General features: G+C 35.0%; 1 protein-coding gene across 2 annotated transcripts in view; it reads right to left on the reverse strand.

The window, feature by feature from the left end:
* pde1a (phosphodiesterase 1A, calmodulin-dependent) overlaps positions 1–21,217 on the reverse strand; it is a 145,838-nt gene that overhangs the window by 91,412 nt on the left and 33,209 nt on the right. Inside the window, exon 1 of one of the 2 annotated variants that reach the window (XM_056465854.1) lies at positions 24–274. The exons of the other annotated variant lie outside the window; for it this stretch is intronic. Within the exon in view, the coding sequence (XP_056321829.1) occupies positions 24–76 (53 nt within the window). The 5' untranslated portion in view covers positions 77–274. Of the gene's footprint in view, positions 1–23; positions 275–21,217 lie in introns of those variants that run through there. 2 annotated transcript variants of the gene reach the window in all.

Raw genomic sequence — 21,217 nt, forward strand, 5'->3', positions numbered from 1 at the left:
GAATCCCTCACACACACTCTTACCTGAAGATAGGTTTATGGAGAAGCTTTCGTTTGATGGTCACATCCTCATCCATTTAAGAGCACGAGTCCAGGCTTCAGTCAGACTGTCCCCAGCTGCCGTGAGCTCTGCCTGATTTCCAGCCTTGCTCTCCTCTTTCTCTCTCACTGACAGCCCAGCGCAAAAGGCCACGGAGGCCACATCACAGAAAATGCTCAGGCAAACACCAAACGCTAAACTTGGAGAGAGCCCTAGCTCCTGCACCAGCACTGAACTCTTATCTCTCTTTGTCCCGCATGCAAAAAAAAAAAAAAAAAAAACTGCTAAACGACTGCCTCCTCTCAGAGTCATGTCCCATACAGGCGCTCTGCCTTTCAGAAAAGCTGTCAAGAACGCAAATTAATGCTGGCGGACAGGGTCTGGTCCAAAAACAAAACAAAAAAAAAAGGGCTGGACCCATGTCAGGAAACAGTAATTATATCACAGCCTGGCTTGCGTTTATAGTGTGATGTGTGGACAAAGTTATGCGATGCAGAGTGGGATCTTGTTTTGGGGGTGTGCGCTTAAAAATAATCTGATTTCCTTATGTTTTGGTGCACTTTGCAAATGAAGTGTATTTTTAATTGTGTTATTATTCAAAACAACTTCTCCAGATGTGCATTGTGAGCTCTTGAGATGGTAAAGATGAGCAGAAGTGGCTGATGCTGACCTGTTTTGAAAAATCAAGAAGTAAATTTTTTCAGTTGATCTCATCTCAGTTATTTAAGATCCAAAAAACTCTGAATTTGATCAAAAAACAAAAATAAATAACATATATAAAATAAACAAATTTTAATAAATTTTAATAAATTAAAATAATAAATAAATAATAATTAAATAAATAATACATAAATATACATAATTATTAGATTTTTTTCAACACATTTCTAAACAAAATCATAATTTCTAATAACTGATTTTTTTTTTTTTATCTTTGCCATGATGACAGTACATCATATTTTACTAGATATTTTTCAAGATACTAGTATTCAGTCTAAAGTACAATTTAAAGGCTTAACTAGGTTAATTAGGCTAACCAGGCAAGTTAGGGTAATTAGGCCAGTCATTTATAACAGTGGCTTGTTCTGCTTAGAGGACTAATAATATTGACCTTAAAATGTTTTTAAAAAATTGAACACTGCTTTTATTCTAGCCGAAATAAAACAAATACGACTTTCTCTGGAAGAAAAAAAATAATAGGAAGTACTGTGAAAAATTCCTTGCTCTGTTAAACATCATTTGGGAAATATTTGAAAAAGAAAAAATATATATAATGTAATAATTTTGACTTCAACTGTATATAATAATAATAAACAGAATTGTGATTAGCAGACACAACAGAAAATGTGATACAGATCTTTGGAGGTGGTTGTGTTGTGTTATTGCAAGGTGTGTTTATGGATGCAAGGTCTGTGTTTCCGTGAAGTTTCCACAGAGCGAGAGAATGACAATGACAGGACAAAAACACAGATAATAAAGGATTTTTTAAAAGAAAATAGTGAAAAAATAAAATAAAATAAAAAAATAAAAATTATATATATATATATATATATATATATATATATATATATATATATATATATATATATATATATATATATATATATATATACATACATACATATACATATATATACACATATACATATACATACACATACACATACACATACACATACACATATATATATATATATATATATATATATATATATATATATATATATATATATATATATATATATATATATATATATATATATATATATATATATATATATATATATATATATATATATATATATATATATATATATATATATATACAAAATGACAAATGTACTTTACACACAAAACTTCTCTGTATGCTAAAATGTCTCATTATAAGCTTTCTACAACTTTATGACATTTGATATTTAGTATATCTGAGAACAGTCTGAATCACATCTGAAATTCAAAAACACAAAAGATACACAAGAGTGTAGTGAGGCTATTTTATTTTAAGGATAAACATCTAAGAAGATGCTTGTTTCTCAAACGCATCTCTATTTTATCTCATCGCCACTATGTAAACACCACAGAAATCTTTCATCAGAACTCAAAGTACACGAATAAAAACAAACTTCAAAACAGAGACAAAGTTATTCCTTATAACATTTTATTGGACTGCATTTGGCAGAATTGACAAAGTTAGGTACAGACCATTCAAACAAAAAACACATCACATTAAAATCACATGTGGATCACACGTGGGACTTGTAATTTTCAAGATCAAGATCACACTATTCTCTTAAAATGCTCCAAGAAAAGGTTTCATGTGTTGCGCGTGTTCATACATGTTCAACGTGTGATTTCAAAATGTGAAAGCATTTCAAATGTTCGCATTTCATATATATATATATATATATATATATATATATATATATATATATATATATACATATATATATATATATATATATACCCACACAGAAATGTCTTCACAAATTCAAAACTAAACTAAAACTAATGATAACCACTAATAAAACAAACTAAAACTAACAAAACTATTAATAAAACAAATTAAAATCATCAAACCATTAATAAAACAAACTAAAACTAAAAAAACACTTATAAAACAAACTAAAACAAAAAAAAAAACACTAATAAAACAAACTAAAACCAACAAAACCATGAATAAAACAAATTAAAACAAAACAAACTATTAATAAAACAATTTAAAATCATCAACCCACTAATGAAACAAACTAAAACCAACAAAACTATTAATAAAACAAATTAAAATCAAACCATTCAAATTAAAATTAACGAAGCCACTAATAAAACAAACTAAAATAAAAAACATTAATAAAATAAACTAAAACTATTAATAAAACATACAAACATGAACAAAACCATTAATAAAACAAACTAAAACCAGCAAAAAAATAAATAAATAAATAAATAAAACCAACAAAACCATTAATAAAACAAACTAAAATTAAAAAACTAAAACTAATTAATAAACTAAAACAACAAAAACATTATTAAAACAAACTAAAACTAACTAAAACTACCAAAAACCATTAATAAAACAAACTAAAACTACCAAAAACCATTAATAAAACAAACTAAAACTACCAAAAACCATTAATAAAACAAACTAAAATTAAAAAACTAAAACTAATTAATAAACTAAAACTAACAAAAACTATTAATAAAACATACCAAAACAAACTAAAACAACAAAAACATTATTAAAACTAACTAAAACTAACTAAACCATTAATAAAACAAACTAAAACTACCAAAAACCATTAATAAAACAAACTAAAACTACCAAAAACCATCAATAAAACAAACTAACACTAAACTGAAACTTACAGAAATCTTAAAAACAGTTTTGAAATAATTGAGCTTCTACAACTTTCTTATATACTGCAATAATTGATTTTTGATTGGTATATCAAGTCTGCTGAGGTCATTTTCTGAGAAACAACACACGAGAAGATCTCATTTGAATTCCATTTCATTTTACCACAGGCATTTAAGTGAAAGCACCACTAAAACCAGCTTCCTACGGTCACGAGGACTAAACAAGGTGCCCTGACAATAATAAACCATTAAAAATTTAAACTTGGTTTCCATTTAGAGAACAAAATGGACAAAGTTATGCAAAGCAGGGTGTGTTTGTGCTTTCAAGGTTTGAGTTTAAAATAGTTATGAAAAATTAGATTTTTATTCATTTTATGCTGTATTTTGCAAACATACTGTCACTTTTAAACAGTTTAATGTAAGTTCAAATAAAACAGGCAAGTTTACACCACCAAAATGCTGATCTGGTATTGTGAAACATTGTCTGCAAGTGGAAAGACAAACTGATTTGAAGCTTGTTGCATCACGCCTGGTTGGGACACAGTCAAAGGGTCAGGGAGAGAGTGGAAAATTGTCATGGAAAACTAAATACTGACTGTTTTTGGCACTGCTAAAACTTTGCTAACATTATAAGTAGACCTTTGGGAGAACATGAAATGATAAGAAGAGCAGAAGATATGTCCTCTTCAGAGGAGCCTCTCGTGGTTTAATCAAAAGCAACTTTGGCTCTTTAGCCGGAGGAGTGGATCCGTGAAGAGCTCACTGATGACTCAGGAACGCTTATAAACACTAATATGATCTTCAAGAGAGAGGATGTCAATCTCACAGACTAACAGATGGACATGCATCAAAAGAAAGAAGAAAAAAACATTGCTGGCAAATACGTTCTTCTCTGGATCGTTAAATTCATCTTTAAAAAGAAGTTAGTGTGTCGACTGTTCAAAATATGCAGTATTGAGTTCCTGAAAATGCAACCTAAGTCGCACCTACACGGTAAAAAATATTCATAAAATAGCAGTTTTCTATATTTTGTGAGTCATGTTTTTATTTTGCCCAGTTTATTTATGCTTTTAAATTGCATTTTGGGAGCTTGATCTTTCTTCCAACAGTGAAAAGTGATATATTGTCTAGAATTGGGTACTGAAACCCGGTGCCATTATAGCACAGGTACCTTTGAAACCGGTATGAATCAGCATACGAGTTTCGGTCCCTAATTTTGGTGCCGCTAGTGCTGCAACAAGGACGTAAGAAACATCAAGGGGTGCATCAAAAGGCACACATACATTGAAAAAAGTGTTGCATGCAAAACTGTTGCAAACAATTTATTTGTGTTGAATTTAAACAAACAAATGAAATTTAATAATGTTCAACTTAATTTGTTTGTTTAAATTCAGCCCAAATAAATTGTTTACAACCACCTAACGTAAAAAAAATTTAGTAAATCCAAGGAATCATCTTTGAATAATTTTTTTCAGTCTGTGTACACGTTGTCACACCATCTCTAAACATTTATTTCTAAACAACTTTGAAGGAATGCGGACAGGCGATGTCAGGCGTTTGATCTTGTTGCTTAGGGAGCGGACGCATGCAACGCACACAGTACAGCGCATTCGGTGAGTGAGAGCGACTTACTTCAGATCAAAACGCATGATCGCGTTCATCAAATTTGCTTAAACAAAGCAATCTGAAGCGTATTTTACAAGCAAGGATTCTGACACAGCAACGTGAAGCAGATGCTTTACAAAAGTTGAGTGTAAGGGGGAAACACATCAAACTTAATGACACATTTGAGGGCTCCTGGAATCAACTTAAAGGCAGAGGAATGCGCTGTCTCTGAAAGCTTGCGACATCATCTGACACCTTCAATGAGTATGTACATGGACACCAATGCAGCGATTTTAACATGATTAAGACAATACTCTGATTAAGAGTCTAGACTACCATGTAAACAGTGATTTTTGATTACCTTAAAGAACCACAGACACCTGCGTTGCGATATGCGGAGGTTTTTTCTTTCCATTCAATGTGCAGTATCAAATTCCATTAAAAGAGCACTCTTCCACCAGTCCTTACTTAATGCTCGCATCAAATACCTCAGTTTGTCATGGGGGCATGAATGAAATTCTCCCGAATTAAAGTGAAACTGCAGTTAAAGTCGAAAAATTAAAAATGAAACAACTGAAATTACATTAAACTCTGGAGGAAACATGGATAGCGAGGTGACGCAATGACGTTAATCAATCCATGTACTATAACATGTAAGGCAGGATCATGAAAGGAACATTTAAAAAGCAACTCATGTAAACAGCTTTATCATATTACTATCTTATTCAGATTAAAGCAAATCATTAGATTACTGATAATCATGTAAACACAGCCACAAGCCCCAACCCTGGAAAAAAGGAGTTCAGTATTTTGATGACAGCCTTTCCACAGGTTAGTAGTAAGCTAATGTAATTTCATAATGCAAATCTTAAATTCATGCTAACCAACAAATGATCAAAGGAATTAAATTAATGTAATTCAAATATATAAAATATGAACTGATGCTTACTTTAAACTTTAATTATATTGTTCTATTAAAATTATTTTTAAAAAAATTGTCAAATAAAAGATTTTTCTAGAGTTTTTTGGAGAGTCATCCACCAAAAAAATACACAGTGCCACTGATTCGATCCAAGACCAGCGACGAGATGATCCCAAGGTTTCCATAATCCTGGACCAGGCCGTATCCTGAGCAGCTGCTGTGGTGGTCATGGAGGAGTGGAGAGCATGAGACTGATTCCTGTGATGCTTCAGGGACAGACGAGTCTTTGCTGAGGTCCAGCTTCATGCCTCCAGCGCCTTGACTGCAGCTCTTCACAAGACGTTTGGCCAGTGGAGAAATGGTAGTGCCCAACTGAGCCAGGTTTCTCTCAAGGTTTTTTAATTCTTTACTTTTGCCAATTGGTGAAGTTTTTTCCTCGCCGCTGTCTATCGTTGGATTTGCTCTTCAGTGTTTGGACTCTCAGTAGTGATTATTAAACCACACTGTGAACTGAACTTAAACTCTGAAAACTGGATTGACACCATTTCAATTTACTATAATCTTCTATGTGAAGCTGCTTTGACACTATCTACATTGTAAAAGTGCTATAGAAACAAAGGTGAATTGAATTCAAAAATTTTGTGGCTCAAAAGTATTGGTTCAGGCACGTTTTTGGCAACGGTACCATTTTAAAAGTATCGATTTAGCACCGGTATCAAAATAACCCCCAAACGATACCCCCCAACCATAATATTGTTTGGTTTGGTGTTGTATATCAAATACTATAGAATATACAAGACATGTCACTCATATAGTTTTGAATGGGGAAGAGTGTAACGGTCAATATGGCGAATAAAGCCCTGCCTACTAGTACAGGAGCCAATCACAGAACTGTTCAATTTTCCCCATTAAAAAAAAAAAACTTGCATCAGTGCTGCAGCAATGGTTTGTTTGTTTGTGATCCTCTGAAGGAGGTCGCACACCGGATGTGCCACTCCATGACGTGCCATGTAAGTGGGAGGCTGTCCGAGGTGCCCAGGTACGACTCAGCACACTTTTCATATTTCTGCCACACCACAAAGCGCCATCTGAATAGTTTCATTTTAAATAACATGCGAATGTGAGCATGCAGTGTGTGTGTGTGTGTGTTATTTCCAACTGTCAAGTGCGCAACGTGGTGCTGTGCAGCACATCCAGTGTGCGACCCCCTTGAGAGAATGGATTGATATTTGCCTAGCAACGAAAGATGAAAAGGGACTGCTAGCACAAACTGTGAAGTGATATGCTTTATGATTTCCACACACTTAGGTTCTAGACCAGTGTTTCTCAACCACATTCCTGGAGGACCAACAACTCTGCACATTTTCCATGTCTCCTTAACCAAACACACCTGATTCACATCATTAGCTCATTAGCAGAGACTGAAAGACCTTTGAGGGGTGTAACAGACAAAAGGAGACATCCAAAACATGCAGTGTTGGTGGTCCTCCAGTTACATGGTTGAGAAACACTGTTCTAGACTTATAAAATGTTATTTGCACAAAAAAAATGGCCTTTTGAATTATCAAAAATAATCACACTGTAAAAAAAAATCTTGCTGCTTAATTTTTTTTGTTAAATCAAGTCAACTTTTTTTAGACATCTTAACTTACATCAGTCAAGCTGTCTAAAATTTCAACATTAACTACAAAAATGTACTTGAAATCTGATTAACATATTAAAATTTGTTAAAGTTAGTATTTGTTGTCATTACTTTGTCAATTTTTTTTACATGTACTTTGTGTTTTATAAACAGCATATATTGAACTGCATGTCCTAGACAGATTTCAGTCAAGACAATGTGGTCAATATTTATTTTTACATATAAATATCTTCAATACACTAAATAAAACTTCCTGAAAAAAAGAAAATGCAAAAATACACCTTGTGTCCACCATGGTTCCTATTCTTCCCAACAAAAAATGAATGCTTCATAAGGGTAAAGTAGAACATTTCTGGTAGCATAAACTGTAAAGGCAGCGTAAGACTCGTAAGACAAGTTTAGGGCAGGACATTTTAAAGGGTTTGTGTCTATTATTAAACAGTCAAAAATCATGTTATTTCAAAAAAAAAAAGACTAATACCCACAAATGTTTTGATTTGCAGTGTCTTGAAAGGTTTATGTAAAACAGTCTATTTGCTCTTTCGGCCATAAAGGTAGACCTCATGTACAGTTCTGAACCAAAAAAATTATATAAGCATTTACAACCTATTCCTATGGAAAGACTGACGCAACTACAGCTCTGAAAACCCCTCAAGTGTGCATTGGGGGTCACCGCAGACTGGAAAAGTGATCATTAGAATAACAAATATTCAAAAATGACACATTTTAGCAAGACAAATTTAGTGACAAAACCCAATCAACCAATTACAAAAGTAAATAAGCACGAAAAACAGGCCTCAAAAATCCTGACGTGTCACATAAACACAGTGGAGAGAAAGACTTAAGTGTCCTAATAAGGCAATGGACACAATGAAGCCAAAAACATGAAGACTAGGACACTGATGTGCCAAGGAGAAATACTGGTCCAAGTGCAATATTATCCTTTTAAATGATCATCACTAAACCAAAAAAGTATTGTGTATATTGTCAGCATTGTCACACTATGAGATCACAAAGGTTTGTTTATAAAATCTTATATAGAACATACAGGCATATTTACAACCAGAATCATGTGATGACACATCATTTTCCTTCGGCTTAGTCCCTTTATTAATCAGGGGTCGTCACAGCACACCCATACACTCTTGCATACACACACATACACTATGGCCAATTTAGCATATTCAATTCACCTATAACCCATGTCTTTGGACTGTAGGGGAAACCAGAGCATCCAGGGAAAGCCACACAAAAATGCCAACTGACCCAGTCATGGCTCAAACCAGCGACCTTCTTGCTGCGAGGCGACAGTGCTAACCACTGAGCCACCACACCGCCTATATGATACACCTTCACTTTCCCTTGGCCCTTAAAACTGAATGTGAAAGGGGAAAGGCTTCGAAATGTACCCCTAAGAATTGGGACAGCACTACAGCACCTGCACACGTCATCATACGTCATCTCGATCTCGTGCTTTATATGAGATCAGACGATCGTGACTGCAGGGGTTATTCTAGTTGCATTATTTTTTGCTATTTATCTTCAGGAAATCATTGAAGGCATATGTTATCATAACAACCTAATCTGGCAATAAGTTCGTAACTATACTGTGCATTTACACAGTGGCCATATTCATCTGTAAAAATGAGAAAACAACATTAACATTATAGCAGACACTGTAAAAAGCTCATTCCCAGCACTAGACTTTTCTGAGAGGGTATGCGAGTGTCATCATGTGACAGAATAGTTTTTATTTTAGCGTTTTTTTTTTTTTTTGTTTTTTTTAAGCTTGACGGTAAAACACAAACGTGGTTATGAATGTATTAAAACATGTGTTTTGTTTGTTGTAAAAATTCGAAAATAATGACAAAACAATACTAATTTGTGGATCTCCTTATTTCCGGGTGCAGCCATGCTGCCGTTGTAGCTGGTGTATTCTGGGAAATTTTCTTACCCCTTGGCTTCGAGTGTGGTCCTGAAAAATTTATCTACCCCTTCCCCTTAGCCCTGTGCCTTCAGGTTAAAGAGAACCGGGACACCCCGACGCCTTCACGTGAACGCAGAAAATGAGGGGTAAGGGGAAGGCCTAAGGGGTAGAATTGGGATTGAGCCTTACTGTATTTAAAAGTTGCACCGTGAAAAATGGTGTATATTTTACAGTAAAGATAAACAATGCTGTAAATACATATGCTAAATGGAACTGTAAATGAAAATAGAGTGTTTTTGCTGTAATTGATTTACTGTGGATTTTACAGGAAATTGTTAACAGTGTTTATATCAAAACCACTATTTTTAAAGGGTCATGAATACCCCCCATCCCCCTCTTTCAGTTGAAGTCTACCTCAGAATTTTTTCAAAAATTGCTACATGATGTGCATGTAGCGCTGTGAGCAGAAGGGAGGAGCGGGCGTGGCTGGTGTCAGTTAGCTCACAAAGTCAAGACAAAAAAAAAAACAACAAAAAAACACAAGGAGATGCATGATTTTATAGTTTACAAAGTTAAAATGCAAAGAAATAAACAGTAAGTAATTTAATTCCTAATTTCATATATTATATAACCACAATTTATTATATCATTATAAAGATAATCATGTAATAACTATAAATGAGGAGGACTTCTCTACTCCTGAATCCAGACACAGTGGACAGCAGTACAGCAGGTCCTATCTATTCCAACAATTAGCCCTGCCGGTGACCTGTAGATTATAAATATAAGCGAACACAGAAGCACGGAAAAGCGATGTGTTTGAACAGTAACGAACTGATAAAAGTCCACCATTCTCCAACTCTCATACTGCTCTCCAGACAAAAATGCTTGCTGCAGACAAACCGGTTGGGTGTATCTGTAGCCCGGACAGCATTGCGGGAGAAAACCATGCAACAAACCCTGTGGATCATGGAAACAAACACAAACTACCCTTAACAACACATAAATACTGCGTGCCGTGCACTGTCTCACAGCTTGGCAGGTCTGTCCATATGGGTCTGTGATCGGAAATCATGTGCAGTCATAAATAATTAAGCAGCAGAATAAGAAAACTCAGCTATGAATAATAATGAGAAACCAACACATCATCTCTGGACAGACAGACGAGCGCTACATCACCGATTTTGTTCCAGCACCAATAATGATTTTAAACCCGGAAAATGAAATTAAGATGATGCTCAAGACACACAAATCTATTAATCTCAAAAAAGTACTCAAGTGTTTCTTTAACCTTTAAGAATTACAGTTCAGTACCAAAATATGAACTTACTGTCATTTTAAATCTTTATACTTTCAAACCACTAGGCTTCATCCATTCGTCAGCATTTTTAGAACAATTAAAACAATAAAAATATGTATTCTTTTACATATTTCTAGTACAAATCAGTAAATGTTTTACCTCAACTTTACCTCAATTAACAAATGTACTGTATTGGTTTTATATTTGCTCATTCATTTAAATGACAACTGCTGCCTATATTGTTTACCATGGTACTTTGAATATTCAGTCTGAAATCACACAAGTATGACTCCAAAACAACATTAGCACTATTTAATTGATATTTTTAAACCACATAAAGTTTAATTCATTCAATTGTAGATAATTCCTCATAAACTCAAGTGCTGTTAACATATCACAGTGCTTTCAGGTAATGCTGAAGTCATCAAAGCTTTGTTATCAGTAGCAGGTGGAGAATACATGTCAAAATTTCAAACAAATACCAATATGGATGCAAAATAATGTTTGCTTATCTCATAATTGGCTCATAAAATAAAATAAAAACAACTCAAACTGTTCATTCATTTATCATTAGGCTAAAAAAATAAACACAGCAAACAACCATTTCTGACGCCATCTAAAGTTGGTTTTATATTCACATATATTTATCAAGTGACCACTTGTGACATGTTCCCTATATTGTTTACCATTGCACTTTGAATATTTGGTCTAAAATTGCATGTAACTATGACTTGAAAACAACATTAGCAGTATTTATTTGACTGTGAACAATGCTGTATTCGATAGTCTTTGGCTATCATGATTTCACCATTTAGATTTTGCAAATAATACTTTTTTTGAAATTATATTATTAAGGAGACAGTTTGAATGTGTGAATACAAAACCAACTTTACCTCAATCGTTTGTTATAGTGAATGATGATGGAACATTAATTCACCAATTTTATGTTTTTATTTTTATTAAAATTGTTTAAAACCCTTAACACTTTACTTGCATTCAAATGTAGATAAATCCTCATAATCTCAAGTACTGTAAATATGCTTTCAGGTAATCCAGCAGTTATCAAAGCTCTGTTATCAGAAACAAATGGAGAATACATGCCAACATTTCAAAGAAATACTAATATGGATGCAGAGTAATGCTTGTTTTACTCTTAATTGGCCCATCAAATAAAACAAAAACAACTCAAACTGTTCATTCATTTATTATTATGCTTAAAACTAAATACAGCAAACGACAACCATTTCTGTTGTCATTTAATAACATTGATGAAAAGTTATTTTTATATTCGCACATTTGCTTAGTGACAACTTGTGACATGCTCCCTATATTATTTACCATGGTACTTTGAATATTTGGTCTGAAATGGCACAAGAATGACTTGAAAACAACATTAGCACTATTTAATTGACTGTGAACAATGCTGTACTTTGATAGTCATTTGCTGCTAATATAATTTCACTATTTAAAATTAGCAAATAACACTTTTCTGAAATTATATTATTAGGGTGAAGGTCTGAATGTGTCAATATAAAACCAACTTTACCTCAATTTAAATAACTGCATAATGCTCGATTAATAGAGGTAAAGTTGGTTTTATATTCGCACATTCGTTCGTTTAGCAGTCTTTATATTGTTTACCATGTTACTTTGAATATTCAATAGGAATTAGCATGCAAGTATGACTTCTAAACAACATTAACCCTATCTAATTCACTGAACAATGTTGTACTTTGATAGTCATTTGCTGCTTATTTGATTTCCCTATTTAGAATTTGCAAAGAAGACTTTCCTGAAATTATATTATTAAAGGGAATGTCTGAATATCCAAATAAAAAACCAACTTTACTTCTATGGCTCTCTGAACTGATGAAAGTGTTTTCGAATGCAAAAATATAGCTAGTTTTACATGCATCCACTAAAATGATACAACCTTTTTATTTGTGTTGACTTCATCCACTTTTGAAAACAGATGTCATTTTTTACAAAAAAGACAAATAACTTAAAAGCTCAAATACTTAAAAGGGTAATCATAATCAAACATTTGTTTCCCAATGTCAAACAATGAATTGGTTTTCAAAAATATCACAAGGTTTTCTTTGAGTAAACTGACTCTCAACTCTCTTGAGAAACTAATCTAACATTGCAATGCCATAAATAGCTCAAAATGCTAGACAGAAATAGACTCAGAATACTGACCTTTCCACTGAGTAATCATGAGGACCTGTTTGATATCATTTCCTGCTTGTCATATGACAACAAAATGGCTTCCTAGCATTGTGGTTTTACCCCTTCTTCTTCTTCTTCTTCTTCTTATAATTTTACGGCGGTTGGCATCCAGCGTTTTGGTGCATTACCGCCACCTTCAGCTCCGGAGTGTGGACCAGAGGTTAGGTTTACAGACTAATCATTTCCTGCTTTTACCCCACTATCCCCTGCTGGTAGATGATATTTTCTTCTTCTTTTAATTTTATTGGCAGTTGACAACCAGCTTTAAAGGTGTATTAGCGCCACCTACCGAACTGGAGTGTGGAACAGTAGATGACAATCAAGAGAGGGAAAAAATATTTGAAGAGTTCAGATGCAAAAAAAAAAAAACCTTTAAGTGCCATCTGAAATTTACATAGAAAACATTTTTATCAGCTTCCTTTGTTTATGTGTGATATTTCACTTTAAAGAACAGGAAAATCCCTTAGGCTGCGTCCGAAACCGCCTGCTGCTCAGTAGGTACTGCATTTGAATTTAAACATACTACTCAGCCGTTAGAAAAGTACGTTCTATACAGTATGAATGTGAAAAGTTTTGTCATGGTCACGTGACCTACCTGCCTCAGTTGCGTCGCTTTATTCCCATTCATGAATTCTCTCGCGGGGCATCATGGGATAGTGCAGTATGCATGCGATGCGCACTTCAGAATCTTGCCAGAAGTAGTAAGTCATCCAGGTACTTCTCGCATACTGATTTTCGAATTCTATGAATTTGGACATACTACTCGGCTCGCATACTGATTTTAGCGTACTGTATAGTATGGAAGTATGCGGTTTCGGATGCAGCCTTATTCTTTGCCATAAAAGTTATATTACTGAGCATACACACAGAAACCTGATCAAAATGCTCATTTTTGAGGAAAATTTCAGACGGCATTTAGAGGTTTTTGCGTCTAAACTCTTCATATATTCTATGCATCAGAGATATTTTATAAGATGTTTAACCATATTCTGGGTTCTTTTGAGAGATTCTTAGTATTAATGTTTACATTGTTATTCTCTATTAGTTGAAGCATGTCTCTTCTTTCTTCCTCATATTTTCTACATTCCAATAACATGTGTTACTCATTCCTTTACATTTTTTACATAAATCTATTGGATGATTGCCTATTATGTGTAGTGTCTGATTCAGTCCATTATGTCCTATTCTAAAATGGGTGAAAATGGGTGACCCTCTTCCTTTAGGTTTCTGCCCCTCATTCTGCCTTCACCAACTTTTTCTTGGATATTATATAAATGTCGACTCACATCATTTAGATCCCAATATTGTTGTTATTTTCTCATAATTTTTGATTTAATAATACTCTTTTCCTCTGCTTCTAGTAGGTGATATAACTGCACCAACTGCATAAAAAGGCAACTCTTTTCCGTCGTTTTTAATGGTGGTTGGCAACCAAGCTTATTGGTGCATTACTGCCACCGCCTGGAATGGAGTATTGAACTAAAAACAACTTAACTATACAAAAGAGAAGATCATACAGTATATTCTTTAGATCATTGTCTATATTATATAAAAGGCAAGTCTATTGGCAGCCATTCAAATATAGCAGTGTGTTTTGATTGAATAATCAAGTTAAATGTTTTTTTAGATAATTTATTTTTTCAGTTGTTCATTAATAAATTAATTCATTCATTTTCTTTTGCTTTAGTCTCTTATTTATCAGAGGTCGCCACAGTGGATTGAACTGCCAACTATTCCCACATATGTTTTACGCAGCGGATGCCCTTCCAGCCTCAACCCACTACTGGGAAACACCCAAACTCTCACATTCACACACACACTCATACTCCCAATTTTGTTTACCTAAAATGCATGTCTTTGGACTGTTGGGGAAAACAGAGTACTCGGAGGAAACCCAGAACATGTAAACTCCACACAGAAATGCCAACTGACCCAGCTAGGACTATGCTAACCAATGAGCCACCGTGCTGCCCAATAAATCAATTAATTATTAAAAATAAATAAATATATAACTACTAAACGACAGAATGGGTTGCAGAATTGGGGGAAAATGACCTATACATTACTTGATAAATTGGATGTTTATCAGAGAAGATGGGGAAATTATTTGGCATTTTTGGAGGATGAATAAGGTCACTGTGGTAAGACGCACGGTAAACGTGTAACTATCATATTTGATTTATTTATGTGTTATTATTATTATTATTATTATTACATTGTTATTTTATGTATTTCTGTTACTATTACTATTTTCTGTTTGTGTGCTTTTTATTTATTGAGTTTATTTTATTTATCTGTATTTACTGGATTTATGATAGCAACATCTAATTACAGTAATTTCCAATAAAAGGATGTGAAAACATGTGAACTTATGGTACTGTTAAATTATTGAAGAAAATAAAAAAGTTTGAGTATAAATACTATACATAATTAAAAAAACAGGTCTAGTTTTTTAGTTCTTAGATCTAGAAAGATAGTAGGGTTGGGTTGATAGATGATGCCATGGTCCATCGACGATGGCCGATAGACATCACGATGCTGAGCCAACATCGCAATCCTCCACCTTCCCCCGGTCGCAGCAGCAACCTACTCGCGAAAAATACACACGCAGGCCCCGTTTACACTAATACGCCTTGGCTTTAAACAGGCATTTTAGAATGAAAACAATCCACGTCCACACTGGCATTTCACCTAGCATTTCAGAGCAGCACTCCATCCACATGATATTGCCTGAAAACACATATCACGTGACCACACACACAAACACACAGTCATGTGCACACACTGCAGCGTATGCGTGCATCTGAGCTCCAGGCAGTCAGCAGATGCTTTGAGCACAAAATCCCAGAAAGCAGTTCACGTCGGACATTTTATCAAGGATGTACCACTGGATCGCGTCTCATTATAGTAGTTAAACGTAATATTTAATTAATCTTGTCTCTATCTAATGACTCTTCTGTCTTTTGAATCTATCAGGTAATGTGTCACAGCGTCAGTACACTGTTTTAATCTTCTGCTTTCACGCTTGTACTTAATTTTAGCGAAACCCTCAGATACTGTTGGTTGGTTGCTGTTGGCTGTGCACCTTTTTTACCAACCAATTTTGTCGACATTATTATAATAAAGATCACTCTGCCTATTCATGCCAGAGTCCTGCGGAAAAAGTGATTGACAGGTGGTGTTTTGTGTGTAACTTATCTTTACTTATTTATGATTTGATTATGGGTAAACCTAAGACCATACGGGTCAGGTAGTTGAAATGGTAGGCTACAAATAATTAATTCTTTATTAATTCATTCATTATTCATAAATATTCTAAAAATCGGACGATGCCAAATTGGCCGACATCGCCCAACCCTAGTTCTTTATTGATAATATGAAAACACATTCACATGATTGTCTATATAAATATAATTGAATTCTTTTTTTGTGAGTTGCTTCAATAAACTTCCTCAATTCCATATAAAAACACATCTTCTTTCCTTCATTGCATACAGTGTTTACTGCATGTTACTTCTCAGCCAGTTCAAAATACCATCTACTGCCAAAAACATTTGAGATTGTGGTATTGAAAAAAAACTTCTCCTTCCACAATGTTTTATTTTTTTAAGCAGAATGGAAGCATGAATAAGAAATGACCACAATGTGGAAAAATACTTTCCCAGCCAAATATAAAATATCATACAGACATGACTGAACATATCCATATGCTATAATACAGGAGAAAGTAGCCAATGAAGGGATCAAAGATGGAGAATAAGTCTAACACCCAATGAGAGCCTCCAGCCACAGTATCTATAGCAACAGACTTCACAATCCAGGATAGAGCAGATATCCAAAAGGACAATGCAGACTTAAAGGATTATTATAAGGTGAAGTTAAAAGCAAAAACAGACCGGATGTCTTGTCTGTTCTCCTTGGGAATCAAATAAGAGAAAGCACATTGCTAAAATGGATTTTTTATTTGTACATGTTTTCCTTTATCTGACCCCTCATTTTGTTTAATGGTTGATTTAAAATTGATCATGAATTATTCATTCATTTTGCTTCAGCGTAGTCTTTATTTCAGAGATCGTCACAGTGGAATGAACCACCAACTATTCCAGTATATTTTTTAACACAGTGGATGCCCTTTTAGCCACAACCCAGTACTGGGAAACACCCATACACATTCATTCACACACACTCATACACTGGGGACAATTTAGTTTATTCAATTCACCTATTGTCTTTGGACTGTGGGGGAAACCAAAGTACTTGGAGGAAACCCACACCAACACAGTGAGAACCTGCTAACTCCACACAGAAATGCCAACTGGCCAAGTTGGGACTCGAACCAGTTTTGGTTCTTGCTGTGTTTTGGATGTGTCTCCCCAATGTGAGAGCACTTAAGGAATATTTAATGTCAATCAATACAGATTTTTCTATATGTGTAAATATACCCGTGCTGCATATCAGTACAGCTTATTAACATTAGAGGATCACATACTAAAACTAAAATCAGGTTTTTTAATCAAGCAAGCAGAGATTTTTCACTGTTCACTTTGATTTTATGAGTGGGTTGTATATGCAGAAGATCTGTTTAATGCATCAGATGGTCATTGAACAGACTGTGCATTTGAAGTCTAAAGCCAAGACTATAAGATGAAGCAACACTTCAGTTTCATCAAGAAGTCACTGATCACTACAATAGCAGATGAAATAGTGAACATCCTGCAGACTCTGTGACTCATTTTAGAGACATTATAGCAAGATCACAAACTTTAGCACAAAACCTGTGCTTTTTTTACTAACCATGAGCAATCCGATCTATACAGGTACTACTACAGTATTTAACATCTTGAGTATTTAATTCAGTCACACAAACATTTTTAAAGATTTGGATGATTATTTAATGTGTTACTCAAAATAGTCAATAGTCAAAAAACAGGATTTTCATTTCCAAACAAAATGCAATGTCCCCACGACGTTGGAGTACAATGTCAATCTGACGTCATGTTGACCTCCTGTGCCTGCTGGGATGATTTACACAATGACACTGTAACCACGTGACATTGTAAAAATGGCAACATTCTGAGCCATAACTTGCTATTTCTTTGTAATTAATTGTGAAATTTATTACCAATTATCAATCTATTTTTTTATTTTCATCCATTTATTAATTTTACTTCGGCTTAGTCCCTTTTACTCCTCAGGGGTTGCCACAGCGAACCACCAATTTATCCAGCATGTTTACACAGTGGATGCCATTCCAGCTGCAACCCAGTATTGGGAAACATCCATACGCGAAAATGTGTGAACATGTTCGTTCACACACATAGACTGCGGACAATTTTGTTTGCCCAATTTACCTATAGCACATCTGTTTGGACTGTGGGGGAAACCGAAGCACCTGGAGGAAACCCACGCGAACGCGGGGAGAACATGCAAACTCCACAAAGAAATGTCAAATGACCCAGTCGGGACTTTTTTTATTTTACTTTATTATTTCAGCAAGATTTTTTCTACAGCGTATGTATACTTCATGTAGTAAGTATGTACTAGTAGTATAGTTGTAAGTGTTCTACTTGAGGACTAAAATGGGTATATCCACACAGACTTTTAGTTAGCCAGCCTCAGCACTTCCAGTCTTTTCATTACAAAATTGCCACGTTTAAGATCTGATTTCTTTAAAAATCACCCACATAGCAAAATTTCTCTGGCCCAGCTCTGGCCCACACAATCAGCTTCTGCTTGGCCCACATGCCGCAGTGAATTACGGTACATGACTGGACCAAGTCTGGCTTCCAGACAAGGGCCAAACATGGACCATATCTGGGCCAAGTCTCAGCCAAGTTAATAACCGAATTACTGGGCCTGAACTTGGCCAGAAATGTTGATGTGTCACGAATGCACTGAAATTGATGAACACATGAAGCACTCCTCTTTAGGCGTGATATGGGCGTGCTTTTTCTCAAAGTGACCTGATTGACAGACTTTTTTTTCTTTATTTGAAAATAATTAAAATTTATTTTAAACGTGGGTCAAGATAGGCCAAACATACATGGCCCACATATCAATTATTAACATCTGGGCCAAATACTACATTTGACATCTGGCCCAAGTATTGTGTGCCACCTTAAAGACGATGTCACCTCTGCCAAACTAGGGCCATGTTTGGCCCACATGCTGTATGCTAGTGCTAAATGAATGCCTGCTGTGACAGATTTATGTCAAATCTGGGCCAGAATTCTTTGCTACCTGGGCAGTGATCTTAATAAAAACAACAGTTTATTTTACCTAGTATTTTTAAAAGAGTTTCTGTGTTCACCTGCTGATTCTGATGGAGCTAGCGGTTACACGGTCTTTCAACTTGTTTGGTGCTTGAACAACTAAATGAATGCTTAAGTCTGTTTAACTGAATGTATTGTAATTACATTACAACATCGATGCTGTAAAAGCAACCTTGTGAAATTGAAAATAGTCACATTAAGCTTTCACCGGCAGTTCATCATTGGCTGAAAAACACTAGTTGTGCATATAGTCCATTGTCCCACATGTTTCTATATAAATGTATATACTAATAAGTAGGGCTAAATTGGAATAACTTGGCCCACTTTTAAGGATATAAATGTATCTACTTAAAAGTATTATTAAGTTATTCATTTGTACTCAAGTTATTCATTTGGAAGACAAAGATGTATCAATCTTTAAGGGTATTTATTCATGCAATGCAACAACAGCTGAGAAACGAAGCAGCTAGTGGTGTAGCAGAGAGAGAGTGATCCCACCCACAGTTCAAATAGTAAATTCACTTCTTTCGGTAATACACAATATAACTTTAGTCACTTCCCTTAAGCAGGTGTGTTTGCATCAACAGGAGAATGAGGACATCCACAGAGGAGCACATGAGGAATAGGGAGAGTCGTTGAGGTGAACTTCGATTCTGACCGGTGAGCGAATGAATGAGGTGAGTTTATATAGTGCATGGGTGATTGCAGGTGCAGGTGCGGATGATTAGTAATCAGGTAAGTGTTCACGGGTGTGGTGTGCAGTGGATGGTGAGTGAAGCTGCAGTCACACTAGAGTTTGAGCTTGCGAAATTCTGTAGTACGGCGCTGCGAAAAGGGGCGGGATTAAACAAGATGATTAGACAAGAAAAAGCATACGATTTGTCCATGTTTTACATTTCTGTCCAGCGAGGTCATGTTTTGATCCTTGATTGGGCTCACGCAGTCAAGTCATGCGATTTCGCAGGTCAGAGTTCACCAAGCTTGAACTTTCAAATGCAGCGATCTGCGAAACTTGCCACACAACCTTACGTTTCCACGTTCGCATTCATGTGCGTATGAATGGAAGTCTATGGGGAGAAAAGTGCAGTGTGACCACAGCTTAAGAGCGGTGATTGGGGCTGCAGGAATGAGCCAAGGGTGTGACACCAAGTGAACTTACAGTTCTGTATGATAATGCATCTTTAAAGGGCACTTATTTTACCCCTTTTTCAAGATTTAATATAAGTCTTTTGTGTCTCCAGAATGTGTCTGTGAAGTTTCAGCTCAAAATACCCATCAGATTATTTATTATACCTTTCAGAACATTGGAAATTTGAGCTGTTTTCACTTTGTAGCAGTTTTTGTTGCCTGTGCCTTTAATGCAAATGAGCTGGTTATCCCCACCCACCGTTCCCACATGCAAGTCAGAGGCTGTTCCTCGTGTTCTCGTGTAACGTCATCAACAGCTGACAAAGTTCAGTTTCAATACTCAATACCAGATACTCAATACTCAATATCAGAGGACGCGTGAAACTTCCTGGATGTATTCTTGATAGCGAGGACGCACCGATGCAGACTTGAGCACCGATCTCGCTCTAGAAGTCCCAGAAGTCATTGCGACTGGAAGTGGGAAGCACAGCATTTAATATAGATTTATTATAAAAGTTCAGAGAAATAATCTATTTACCTCAGGACAGGAGTTTCCTAAATAAGACGGTGAAAGTAAACATTAACATGAAAACCTTAATAAAGGCATAAACACATTAAGGGTGTTTATTTGCTGAAATTCGTATTAAAATCTGTTTTATTTGTATTGTGCAATGTATGTTTATAATGTGTTTATGCATAATATATATTGTGAAATGGGGGAAAACAATAAATCGTTGTATGAATGCTGTAATGTTTCAATAATTTTACATTTAAAATGAGTGAAGGTCACGTGACCATC

The sequence above is a fragment of the Danio aesculapii genome, chromosome 9 (assembly GCF_903798145.1).
Source record: "Danio aesculapii chromosome 9, fDanAes4.1, whole genome shotgun sequence".
NCBI classification, from domain to species: domain Eukaryota; kingdom Metazoa; phylum Chordata; class Actinopteri; order Cypriniformes; family Danionidae; genus Danio; species Danio aesculapii.